Source organism: Nelusetta ayraudi, unplaced genomic scaffold, assembly GCF_046127955.1.
Source record: "Nelusetta ayraudi isolate G7.1 ecotype Tasmania unplaced genomic scaffold, CSIRO-AGI_Nayr_v1 ptg000130l, whole genome shotgun sequence".
Classification (NCBI taxonomy): domain Eukaryota; kingdom Metazoa; phylum Chordata; class Actinopteri; order Tetraodontiformes; family Monacanthidae; genus Nelusetta; species Nelusetta ayraudi.
In genome coordinates, this window is record NW_027466180.1 from 1,102,033 (window position 1) to 1,114,792 (window position 12,760).

At 44.6% G+C, this 12,760-nt stretch overlaps 1 protein-coding gene across 1 annotated transcript; it reads left to right on the top strand.

The window, feature by feature from the left end:
- Positions 1 to 208: 208 nt before the first annotated feature.
- On the top strand, positions 209 to 11,483 carry atl2 (atlastin GTPase 2). The gene is made up of 14 exons (XM_076050848.1): positions 209 to 354; positions 3,824 to 3,978; positions 4,092 to 4,304; positions 5,643 to 5,774; positions 5,882 to 5,986; positions 6,114 to 6,164; positions 6,292 to 6,348; positions 6,724 to 6,816; positions 7,031 to 7,169; positions 7,810 to 7,937; positions 8,090 to 8,146; positions 8,278 to 8,349; positions 8,728 to 9,159; positions 9,742 to 11,483. The coding sequence occupies exons 1-14, from the start codon at positions 282 to 284 to the stop codon at positions 9,859 to 9,861; spliced, it is 1,827 nt and encodes a 608-aa protein (XP_075906963.1). The 5' UTR covers positions 209 to 281; the 3' UTR covers positions 9,862 to 11,483.
- The last annotated feature ends 1,277 nt before the right edge of the window (positions 11,484 to 12,760 follow it).

A 12,760-nucleotide genomic window follows, 5' to 3' on the forward strand; every position in this document is an offset into this window, starting at 1 on the left:
AGCCTAGACTGTCCCTAATGTGATGATAGAGAGCGATACAGTCAGACAGCTGCTGTAATGAATTTCCAACTTTACAGCGGAACTACAAAAAGTCCCCGGACAACTTCAGCCGAACCTACAACGTGAGAATCAAGAAGAGAGAGAGAGAGAGAGAGAGAGAGAGAGAGAGAGAGAGAGAGAGAGAGAGAGAGAGAGACGGGAGTAAGCAAGTAAGAGAGACGGGAGAGAGGAAAACAGCTCCTGTGACGTCAGACGCGTAAAGCGAGTCCAGTCGATCCAAGATGGCGGAGGTGAGCGGGCTGAGGAGCAGAAATCACTTCGACTCCAGCCGGAGCAGCCGAGTCGCCCACGAAGGTACAAGTCGACTTAAATAGTGTCGTGCCGCCGGGGTACATGTGGATATAGGCCGGGCGACGGCAGCCGGCCGGATTGAACAACTTTTTTGAGTTGTTTTTCTCGCCGAAGTGGCGGAAACTCGTTCCCGTTAGCCAGCCATCTGTTGTCAGTCGAGAGCGCCACTGCCTGGCTGGCGGTCACTTCTCAACTAGTTTTTATAAATATATATATTGCTATTAAACTCGGCTCCGAAGCGATTTTCTCATCCATAAAAGACACTCTCAACTTTATTTGTATGCTTCACAATCGGTTCAACTGCTCTAATTTCAAATAATCGGTGTGGCTGAGTGGGTCCGCAAGGCACCGGTGTGCCCCCAGCAGCTCCCGGGGGGGTCGACACTTTCACCTGGCAGCCGGACCCGCTGGAGACTCGGCCACCGGTCACCAGCGGGTCGCTCGATGCTCTCTGCCCGTTCGCCCCGCACGCTCATGGAACGGCCACCGTCTGCCGCCCGCTTGAACTTTGAAACAGTCCGCCTTTCACGCTCGTTTCCTGTCGCGGCGCCAGCGCTCAGCCGTGCTGTACACAAGAACCACGTTTTAATCTCCTGAAGCCGATTCTCCTGAATCGGATGTTTTATTTTCGTGCCCAGTTTGTCCGTAGACGTAACATTGGCGCAGCGTTTGTTATCTAGTTGCAACAAAGCCGATTGTGTTTTCCTATGATAACGTTCAATGTAATCTTTTTTTTTTTTTTAATCAGTAGTTGTTGGATTTTGTTGTTGTGTACATAGCACTTGTAATTGTAATAAATTATCATTGATCGATAATTAGGGTCTGACTTTTGCATGATGGAGAAAGGTGTTTCCGGTGTACTCTGGACCTCTCAGTTTACTAAAGGTAATTTAATTTTAACCTTGTTCCTCCCGCATACTCTACGTTTGTTGTTACTCTACAAAAAAAACAAAAAAACAACAACCTTCAAAAGCTTGCGAGGCTCATTGGCTGGAACAACATGGCCAGGTTGTCCTTATCTCTATAACCCTGTGTTTACACTACCATCCAAGCTGGCCCTACACTGGACAGACTTTCATAATCTGCTGCTTTTCTCAGGCTGCACTTTGTCCTTGCAGATATTCCCCATTGGCCGTTGAGTCGCTCTTGAACGTTTGAGACCCTCCTCCCATCCCATCCCCTCCCCTCCCCTTCACCATTGACTCTTGTCCAGCTGGGCCATGTCTGTTGGCACCAGCAGCATCCAGGCCAGTCAGTGCACCTGCATCTTAATGGGCGGCAGGAGCCTTTCTGCCTTCTGGGAACTGTTGCTGGGTTTCCATCACCCCTAGAATTGCACAAAACCTAAATATCGCGATAAAAAAAAAAAAAAAAAACTGGTCATGGAGATGCCTAAATTTCGGGAAAGAAATCTCTCAATTATGGCTAAAAGGGTTTGACGCTCTCGTGAGGTGTTTTTTATTTTATTTTTTTAGACGTATCGATTTAGAGGTATATCGCAAAAGTGTCATGGAAACGCTTTTGTCGCATTTACACGTCAGCAGACGTGACGTACGGGGGTCATGTGACCAGTTTGCCTCAAGTGAAAATGGTGCGTTAGGTGCGTTTCTCCAGCAGCAGTAAACATCTTGGTCAAACCCTGTTGGAGAACAATTGGATCTGACTAATTGTACAGTTGGCACGCGCGTCCGTCTTGCGTGACTCATCTCGGCAATGTGAAAGGTGCTCGTTCCCACGCTGGATCTCCTCCAGAAGCCAGGGAGATGAAGTCTCTATTCTTTCAGTGTGGGCCAGCCTGCCAGGTTCATGTGGACCATTTTTCAGATTTAGTGCAGGAGTCCAGGGAGTAGAGCGCTGATCTGGGACACAGTGCTGATGAGATGTAGGCTAGACACACTTTTAGCCAGTGAGATTTGAGGATAAGCTCTCATTTAAAATAAATTCATAATGTTTTTGTTTTTTTAATTTTATTTTCATACTTTATACTTGATATGAACTTGCCTCCCTGTAACTCCTGTGTTGTTGCACAGGCAGCAGGAGACACAGGGTGTTAAACAACTGCCCAGTGCCATAAGATAAGCATCAATGCTGCTAATTTTAGTTCTGCCCTCATTTTCTACACGCTGAGGAGTTGAACATTGCATTAGCCGGTTTGTCACCAGCGCTGAAGGTGCCTGTCAGCATGTTTTTCCCTGTTCCCCTATTTCGCATTTTTATCCCTGCTCATTTTGTCCCCGTCACACACACACATTCTCCCCGAGACGGCCGTACGGATTCCTGGCGGTCCAGGCAGAATGGCGTCTTTGTCCGGGTCCCCTGCACGCTGTGGTGTCCGGGCCACCACATCCAGGCCGAGTGCTGCATGGGAAATTGTGCGGAACCTGCGCTGCCGCAGATTAAAGAAATGTGCGGGGCTAATTTGGGTGCAGAGCAAATTTGCTGAGTTCAGCTGCAGCACAAACACATATATGACAGAACAGTCATATACACGCATATACAACTGGTATCGCCACGTATTCTACAAGTACAAGTAGAGTAGTCAACTCCGGAATCGATATCTGATACTGGTATCGTAGGTGCATCCCTACTAAAAACTACACTTCTTCTGAAGGAGGACAGCATATGTAGCCTTCTGTTTACTGCCTGGGACTTCTTTAGTAGATTACAATGAAATAGAAAAGGCTGTAAAACAGTCATTACGCAGTACTGTGAAAGCGCTTTGTGCAAATGAGGGCATGCCAGTCAGGCTGTAATCAGAGTGATTTGTTGGGTCTTGTCCATTTGCCTAAATTTGTCTGTGGTGAGAGGCGGCGGCGGCGGCAGGGCAGTGGTTGAATGTCTCATCACTCGAGTATTTGAATGAGAAATGCTCCACGCCTGCAGTTTTACCTGTTCAGCGCTGGTGCACTGCCAAGGCATCGGAGATTTTCACAGATACTTCAGCCTGACTGCCTGTACAAATGCACCGTAGACGTCAGCAACATTCTTGCTGTAATTGTCGCGTGTGCCGAGTTGGTGTTGATGGTTAAATGTGTTTAGTGGACAATGAGGCTCTTTGCGCCGTTTCTTCCCGAGAGCCAGTGTAAAAAATGTTAAATTAATTGTGACTAATTTAATTGAATCTACAGTATTAAATTCTTAATTGACGATTAATCGGTAATCCATTAGTATCCCTAATACAGAGTTTTTGCACTTTTTTAAACGGTCCTTTTCTCTTTAAAATTGTCTGAGCTTTTCAATTTCGTTATACATTGTATGACGACAATGAAGGCCATTCTGGTTCTGATTCTGACACATCCTCACTGTAACCCAGCCTGGCCAGATCTGGGACACTGACCCACTTCTTGTTACATTACCGTTGTCTGCACATTGTTTTTTCTCTCTGCACTCACCTTTATTGTCCCATGTCATCCATCTGGGATGCCGTCACCTAACAGTGTAATATTACACGCATGACTTTTTTTTGTTTTAGGGTCAAGTGGAGTGGAAGATGTGCCGATTTCTCTCAAGAAGACCACGCCTCCTTTAGCCCCGCCAGAGGACTTTGGGGACGACTTGCTGCTGGGAAACCCGGACAACGATGCCAGCCTCACCTCCACACCGGAGGAGGAGACTGAGGAAGAAACGGTAAAGCTTTCCTCTCTTTTCCTGTTGCGTGTTTTGTGTATTTGACCACTATTTCATCCAGCTCTAACAGGTTTTTGTTTTTGTTTTTTGTTTTTTTTAACTGATGCGTTCAGGCCCCGGTAGAGGAAGAGAAGGCCCGGCCCGTCCAGATCGTCCTGGCCAACGAGGACGAGCACAGTTTTGAGCTGGACGCTGCGGCGCTGGAGAGGATCCTGCTGCAGGAGCACGTCAAGGACCTGAACGTGGTGGTGGTGTCCGTGGCCGGGGCCTTCCGCAAGGGCAAGTCCTTCCTGCTGGACTTCATGCTGCGCTACATGCACAGTCAGGTGAGGCCAACCAGGGTTGACTTTCATATCCCATAATAATTGAACACCCATCTTCGGTCTCACAAGTCTTCAGTTAAGTCCGTAATTGCACATAAGGTTAACAGTTGCCAAGTTATTGGTGGTTTTGATAGATCTATTTTTGACATGCAGTACTTACATTTTCTTGTCTATACTTTACGTTTTACAGATTTATCATTATTTTTTTTATTATTATTATTATTATTATTATTATTATTATGATGCATTTTATTAATAGAGTGTTTTTCAAAGTCCTCAAAGACACTTTACAAAAAGGAAAAGGTTAAAACACACCAGAATAAAATTTGTAGTTGAAATACTTAAAAATATACCAACTAATCAATCAAGAATGTGGAGTAAAATAAGAGAAAATGGGGAAGTGAGTATCAGTTCTAGTTAATAAGTAACATAAAAAGAGTAATTAAACATGAAAAGCAGACTAACTTGCCACTTTTTTTGCCTGGTTTGTGTTTAACTAATAGGTCATATTTCTCGCACCTGCGCCCACAAAGCACATGCGCACATTCCTGAGCAACAGCTGTGCGTCTCGCTGCGACTTGAGACTCAACATGTGGTCCTGAAGACCCTCCAGTGGCAGCTGGGCACATGCAAGTGTCCCGGGTCACTTTCCACACGCACATTTCCTCCTTTGTGCCGACACACACTCGATTGCACGCACGCACGCACGCAACAGGGAAGACGGCGAGGAAGGCCGGAATTCAACTCGCAGCTGTCCATCGCCATGGACTGGTGTGTTGCAGCAGGTCCAATCAGATATGTTCAGAAATATGACCGGGTTGTCGCGACGCTTTGTCTCGCAAATGAAACAATTTGTTTTTTGCGGTTTTTCCTGTCTGTGGTAAAGATTAGAGATGCAACGATACCGGGGTTGAGTCCTCTACTGGTACTCGTAAAAAAAAAAAACATGCCGATACAACAACACCGATACCAGTTGTATGCATGTGTATGTATATGACAATTTTGTGAAATGTGTGTTTGTACTGCAGTGAAACTTGTTCTGGAAAAACAAATTTTTCATTGTGAAATTTAGGTTCTCAGAAAAAATCGCCACTGATCAATTAATTGTTAGTCGATCAATAATCGATAACTTGCATCCCTATATCAAAGTAATTCTATAATGTGTAATGGCCTTGTCAACTACTCAGTATCGGCGAGTACCATAATGCTAAGTACTTGTTCTGTAAAAAAAGTGTATTGGTGCCATCGGTGCATCCCCAGTAACAATGGTCTCTTCCCTTTGAAGAGCGGAATGACGATGACGGTGAAATTAAACGTGGTTGATGACCTGTTTTGCGGCAGGGCGAGACTTGGATGGGCGGAGACGACGAGCCGCTGACGGGCTTCACCTGGAGGGGCGGCTGCGAGCGGGAGACCACGGGGATCCAGATCTGGAGCGAAGTCTTTGTGGTGGACAAGCCCGACGGCAGCAAGGTGGGCGCTCGGTCCACCAATCGCCTCTCATTGTTTCTTTCACGGCTGCGTTTCCTCGCTGCTGCAGGCAGTTGATGAGCGAGGTGCGTCTTCCTCCCTGCCCACAGGTCGCTGTGCTGCTGGTGGACACCCAGGGGGCCTTCGACAGCCAGTCCACCATCAAGGACTGTGCCACCGTGTTCGCCCTCAGCACCATGACCAGCTCTGTGCAGGTTATTATGAACATTATTTATCTTCCTTGTATTTCATCTTGTTTTTGCTCCTTCTCTTCTCTTGTTAATGACAGAAGGCAAGGATAAATAATAATACAGTTTTGCTGCTGTTGTCCTTCACTTTCAGGTGTACAATCTCTCCCAGAACATCCAAGAGGACGACCTGCAGCATCTGCAGGTTGGTTGACTTTATTTTCTGTTATTTTTTGCTTTGTTTGTTTTTTTTAGTTGCAGGAAACGTCAGCACAAAAAAACCCCACCAGTAACTCCTCAACTGATCTGACTGTGATTTCTCTCATGCAAAGCTTTTCACAGAATACGGCCGACTGGCGATGGAGGAAATCTACCTGAAGCCTTTCCAGGTAGAGTTTGGCTGTTGACGGCTGTGTGAACTTGTCTGACGGCTGTGTGAACTTGTCTGAATCTGTCATTTCTCATTGTTTTCATTGAGTTAACGGCAACTGACAATAGGTTATGAGACAAATACAAATTCAGTGACAACAACAGTGATTATCCAGCGGGGATAATCCAGCCACATTTTCAGAATCTCGGCTTTAAAGGTCCAGCGTGTAAAATGTGGCTTGACTTATGATTTTTATATTGGCTGCTGAACATACAGCCCATAAATACATCTGACAGTGAATTAAATATGAAATGTGCTGTCAGGCAGGCTTCCTTAAATACTCCTTAAAAATTTTACACACTGTACCTTTAATTGTTCAGTCCTTGTGTTTCAGTCGCTGATGTTCCTGATCCGCGACTGGAGTTACCCCTACGAACACAACTACGGCCTGCAAGGAGGCAACAACTTCCTGGACAAACGACTGCAGGTGGAAATTCTGCTTTTCTTCCCCGCGATTCTTCACACGCCGCTGCCGCAGCTCACCGTCGCTCTCACTTCACTCTTTTTTTTCACTCCTAAAGCGCAGACGTGCTCAACGTCGCCGTCTGTCAAAAAGTCGACGTGTGCAAATTTGCTCGGCGATTGGTTGCGTTTACCGCGTTCCCGTGTTAATCAAGTGACGCTCGTCCGCCCGGCGACAGGTGAAGCAGAACCAGCACGAGGAGCTGCAGAACGTGAGGAAGCACATCCACTCCTGCTTCTCCAACATCGGCTGCTTCCTGCTGCCACACCCGGGCCTCAAGGTGTCCACCAACCCCTATTTTGACGGCAGGCTGAAAGGTGAGAACGTTCAAAGATTCAAGCTTTATATTTTAGATGATCCAGAATAGCCACCCTTCATAGAATGTATGTATATATACATATATATATGTATATATATATGTGTATATATATATATTCTATGAAGGGTGGCTATACATATATATATATATATATATATATATATATATATATATATATATATATATATATATATATATATATATATATATATATATATATATATATATATGTATGTATATATATATGTATGTATATATATATGTATGTATATATATATGTATGTATATATATATGTATGTATATATATATGTATATATATATATGTATATATATATGTATATATATATATGTATATATATATGTATATATATATATGTATATATATATGTATATATATATGTATATATATATATATATATATATATGTATATATATATATATATATATACATACATATACACACATATTTTGGTTGTCTATTTGATGTCTTCAGTGTGTATCTACAGTGTAGAAAGTAGTGAAGATAAAGAAGAAACAGGTGCGTCCAAACTGGACTGGCAGTGTGTGTATGAACGGAAAAATATACACAGAGCAGGACGCTCACGGCAGGTTGTGTTGGTTTGTGTGTCCCACTCAGACATCGACGGCGACTTCAAGAGGGAGCTGGCCGCGCTGGTGCCCCTCCTCCTGGCCCCCCACCGCCTGGTGGAGAAGGAGATCGGCGGCAGCAAAGTCACCTGCAGAGACCTGCTGGAGTACTTCAAGGTACTGAGTTCCCATCTGTTTTGACCTTGTTTCTGTAAAGTGTCTTTGAGAACTTCAAGAAGCGCTCCATAGATGAAATGTATCCTGATCATCATCATCATCATCATCATCATCATCATCATTATCATTATCATTATTCTCCATCCCTGCAGGCCTACATCAAGATCTACCAAGGTGAGGAGCTGCCTCACCCAAAGTCCATGCTGCAGGTGAGCCACAGTGTCAACACCAGGACCAGGTCACACTGGGACTGGGACTGTTTCCTCCTCCCATCCTTCCAGGATCGGCCTTTGCTTTGCTGAGTCTCTCTTTCTCTCTCTCTCTCCTCTTGTTTGGCCAGGCGACAGCAGAAGCCAACAACCTGACTGCTGTGGCAGGAGCCAAAGACTTGTACGGCAAGAACATGGAGACGGTAAAATTCCATTTTTGTGTCAGCCAAGTTAATCTGTGGTGTTCAGCCTTAAATATGCACCGGAACGACTCCTTTTTTTCCTCTTTTAAAGGAAATTTCAGGTTGTAAACCTTCAAATAGAAACAAAAATATACAGTCAACATTTAAAGAACAAGATATCCTTTCAATTATCACTTTAAATATTTAAGGTAATCAAACTGCTTTTATAGCACAATTTTAACTCGAATAGTATGAACCTAAATCAGTTGCTTCAAAATGACAGAAATGTTTTAGCAGCAGGAAACAAGACTCACAAATATATACACACACACATATACATACATATATACACATACATACGTATATATATATATGTATACCTGTGTGTACCTATACCAGCTGTGCGGCGGCGACAAGCCCTACATCGCCCCGGCCGACCTGGAGCGCTGCCACGAGGAGTTCCGCGAGCACTCGGTGCGCCACTTCCGCTCGGTGAAGAAGATGGGCGGCGAGGAGTTCTGCCAGCGCTACCAGAGCCAGCTGGAGGCGGAGCTGGACGAGGCCTACGGCAGCTTCTCCCGCCACAACGACAGCAAGAACATCTTCTACGCCGCCCGCACGCCCGCCACGCTCTTCGCCGTCATGTTCGTCACCTACGTGGTGTCCGGCGTGACGGGCTTCGTGGGCCTCAGCGCGCTGGCGGCGCTCGCCAACCTGCTGATGGGCGCCACGCTGCTGTCGCTCTGCGCCTGGGCCTACGTCAAATACTCCGGGGAGTTCCGGGAGGTGGGGATGTTGATAGACCAGGTGGCCGAGACCCTGTGGGAACAGGTAGGTGGATGGAAGGTCCAGTGTGTCGAATTTGGCTTGATTTATGATTTTTGTTATCGGCAAAAGCTTGATGTACAGCTAGGGTTGTCAACAATTCATCAGTTGATTAATTGTCCTTTAAGAATTTAATCGGTTAAATTAGTCGCAATTAATTGAACATTTTTCACACGGGTAGTTAATATGATTATAACAGTGTGGCGGCAGGAAAGAGCAATTCACCTGTAGATGCCGTGATGGTCATAATATACCTAGAACAAGTTGTTTACCAGGGATGATGTGATTATAGCATGTTTTGCATTACAAATAAAATACAAATGTAAAAATATATTAATATTTGAAATGCAAAATCATGTTTTCAAACATAGTTTCTTCTTTCTTTTGTAGTTGTAATTTGATATGACAAAGAAAACAAGTCATATTATTAATACTAATCATTGTATTGCCATGCGGTGTCTGCTGGTTCACTCTTACTTTGCACAAATTGTCCACTAGAGGGGGCTCTCTGACTGTCTTGACGCCATGTGGCGTCGAGTCGCTCTGAAATTTCTTTGACGCGTTTTTTTTTTTTTTTCCTTCCTGCAGGTTTTGAAGCCGCTGAGCGAAAACTACATGGAAGACAACGTGAGGCAGACGGTGGTCAACTCCATCAAGGCCAGTCTAACGGAACAGGTGTCACAGCGCGCCAAGTTAAAGACTCACTGAAGCTCCTCCTCCTCTTCCTCCCCCTCCCCTCGTCATCGTCTTCATCAGCGTCCTGCCCACTCGCTTCGAGTATGAGCTCCTTCAACCGCAGAACTAGTTCCACACCAAAGCTGCTCCACCCCTGCCCCTCCCCTTCCCCCCTCCCGAACAACTGCCACACCACCAGGATCGGCTGGATCTGCGCTCTACACCGCCCCCCAGTGCCTGACAGGTGGATCGTGCCAATGCTGCAATCAATGCATTTTTACAATCTAGAGCCCAGTGTAGGGCCGGTAGGACTGTCCTCACTTCAGGAAGGAGCCGTCATTCAGGGAAAACTGACACCGCCGCCACGGGCAGCTGTTACCATCCATGGATGCAATCTCAAGAAAAAAAACGTTAAAGCGGCCGGACACTTCCGAGCTTTGAGGTTCTCTGAGAGCACAAGCGCACCTAATTAACTCGGAGAGAAAACACAAAGGACCGGGAGGAGATCATGGTGCTCGTCTTCTTTCATCGAAATCAGGAAGCTTCCTGTTCTGCTCCTTTTCTTCCTCCTCCTCCTCCTCCACCACCTACTCCTTCTTCTTCTTCTTCTTCTTTTCTTCCTCCTCCTCCTCCTCCTGTGTTGTTCCTTTGACATCACGTGGCTGGAACATCAAGTACAATACCACTCGGCTGACGTTTGACCTGCGCCAACAGGTTCTGTATGTTGCTGCGCTGTAGTGTTTAGCAGAGAGCTTTTTGCCGAGCCCCGCCCTCTGTCGCCATGGAGCCAATCACGCCTCTCGCTTTTGAACCCTTTTTCTCAATCGCTGCCTTTTCGTCAGAGCTGCATTATTCTCCTTGTTGTAAACTTGTACAGAGCTGCAGGTCCATCGGTGTAGTTTTCTACGTCTGGACCGCAGTTTCAGCACTAATTCAAATACTGACATGTCGGATAAGAAATATTTAAATTTTCTTCCCAGGAATCAGATATTGATTGGTACCTGACATAGCTGTCGTAGCTGTTTAAATCATACACTGTATTCTGTAATATTCAAAACCGACTCCATGAGTGCTTCCAGAGCCAAATTGGCATGTTGGTACAAATCTGACAGGTTAAATAAGTGGAATCTTCTCATCCAACTGTGAAAATTATATCTCCCAGTCTTGTCACCTTTGAGTCTTTGAGCATCTCTCTCAGCACGAGCCTCAGTCAGTGACTCTACTATCAGAGTGACTTCATTGAATTCACTCAACCTGCCCTGAGAATATTTCTCACTATTTTGTTGCTGTTGGAGTTCCCTCTTCTTCTTCTTTTTTTTTTTTTTTAACGATTCCATCCATGATTTCACACCTCAAGCGCCAGTCTTTTTACTTTGTGTGTGTTCTCAAGAATGATAAAAAAAAAAAAAAACATGTGTCTCAAATAAAAGTATTTAAATAAGCGCGTTTGCATTTGATAGTGTGGAGTCGTAGTGGCTCTTGTGTTGATTTGCTTCAGGATAAGTCGCTGCTGTAGGATTCACATCTAGTTTTCTGATGTTAAGAGAAACGTGGGAGGATCTGACCGTGACGAGTGGGTTGGAGACGATGTCGGCCTTTTAAAGATATCTGGTAATTTATTTTTGAATAAAACGTTTACCTTATGATTAAATCAAGTCATTGGCTCTGGTTTCGTCTCTTCTTTTGTCCGTCGGTCTCACTGAATCTTTGCCTTCTCAATGCTCAGTTTCCATCGTTTACAAAATGGTAAAATCAATTTTAAAATTTTGCTGTTCACATTAAATGTGTTACGCAATACTCTTCAAAATGTGACGCACAGAAGAGATGGAATGGAAAGTCACTGCTTGCAATTTCGGTCCACTAGATGGCAACAAATCACAACGTCAATGTGTCGTTGATGAGACCAATATTTTCCCAAGCATCAGCATCGGGGATCAAAATCTGCTGCCAGCTATCTAATTAGGATCACCAGCTTTTCATAATTTTCAACAGGGACGGTCAGAGGCCCTTAAAAGAAAATAAGATGAAGAGCTGCGAGACTAAATTGCAGCGACGCAGCAGCAGGTTCGAAATCCTCCCCACAAGCAAGTGAAGCCAGGTTTTTAAAAATAGTTTTATTTTCACGATGCTGCATTTGCTTGAATACACCTTGTTTCAACCAAAACCTACACCGAGGAGCGGACCTACGTCGTGCTTCTACGCTAACAGGCTGGAGGACGCACGCGGTTGGTCTGTGAGTGTCAATACTGCTGTGTCAGAGTGGCCGTTTACTTTTGTTTATTTTAATCTCTCCAGACTTTTTTTTTCTTCATGACAACAAGAGCATTTAAGAGCAACAGACTATATAAAACTACCTAGAAAACGATAATCGAGAAAACGGCAAAATGTCGACGCGTCACAGTGAATGTCAATAAAAGTTGCGTTGTACCTTTTAGTGGCATTAAAAAATACATCATGGCAATAAAATGTGTTTCACGTCAAGACTCAACAGCACAAACAGAAAATGTAAAAAAAACCCAACAACAACAAAGCAACAAACATCAAACAAAAGGCTAAAAAAAAATAAATGAACAAAGCTGTTTTTCTGTGTAAAACAACTGGAGAGATGAACACTAATGAGCTCCTCAGTAGTAGCTGAGGGGCTCAGAACCTCGTCTTACGCAATTTTGTGTCTACATTCTTTCAGAAGGTGCCGCACGGCTTTCCCACGTCACTTTTGTGTGTATTTGGCATAAAAAGAATCAAAAGTATCAACGGTGCAGAGGCACGCCACGTTCTCATGTTTGAGCATCGAATAAAAATAATACGCGTCAGTCTTGCAGTCTCGTCGTTTCTTGCCTTGTTTAGAAAAATTAACTGATATTCTATTTACACGCTATTGTCACTGTGATGGTTTCGCAGAGTAGTAATGATGGAGGCTGTAACACATTTT

What these genes read in the sequence shown, in the direction of transcription:
- atl2 (XM_076050848.1), top strand. Translation starts at nt 282, where the DNA reads ATGGCGGAGGTGAGCGGGCTGAGGAGCAGAAATCACTTCGACTCCAGC. An exon ending in CAGCCGAGTCGCCCACGAAG is followed by an intron (nt 355 to 3,823) that starts GTACAAGTCGAC and finishes TTTTTGTTTTAG; the next exon opens with GGTCAAGTGGAGTGGAAGAT. An exon ending in AGGAGACTGAGGAAGAAACG is followed by an intron (nt 3,979 to 4,091) that starts GTAAAGCTTTCC and finishes TGATGCGTTCAG; the next exon opens with GCCCCGGTAGAGGAAGAGAA.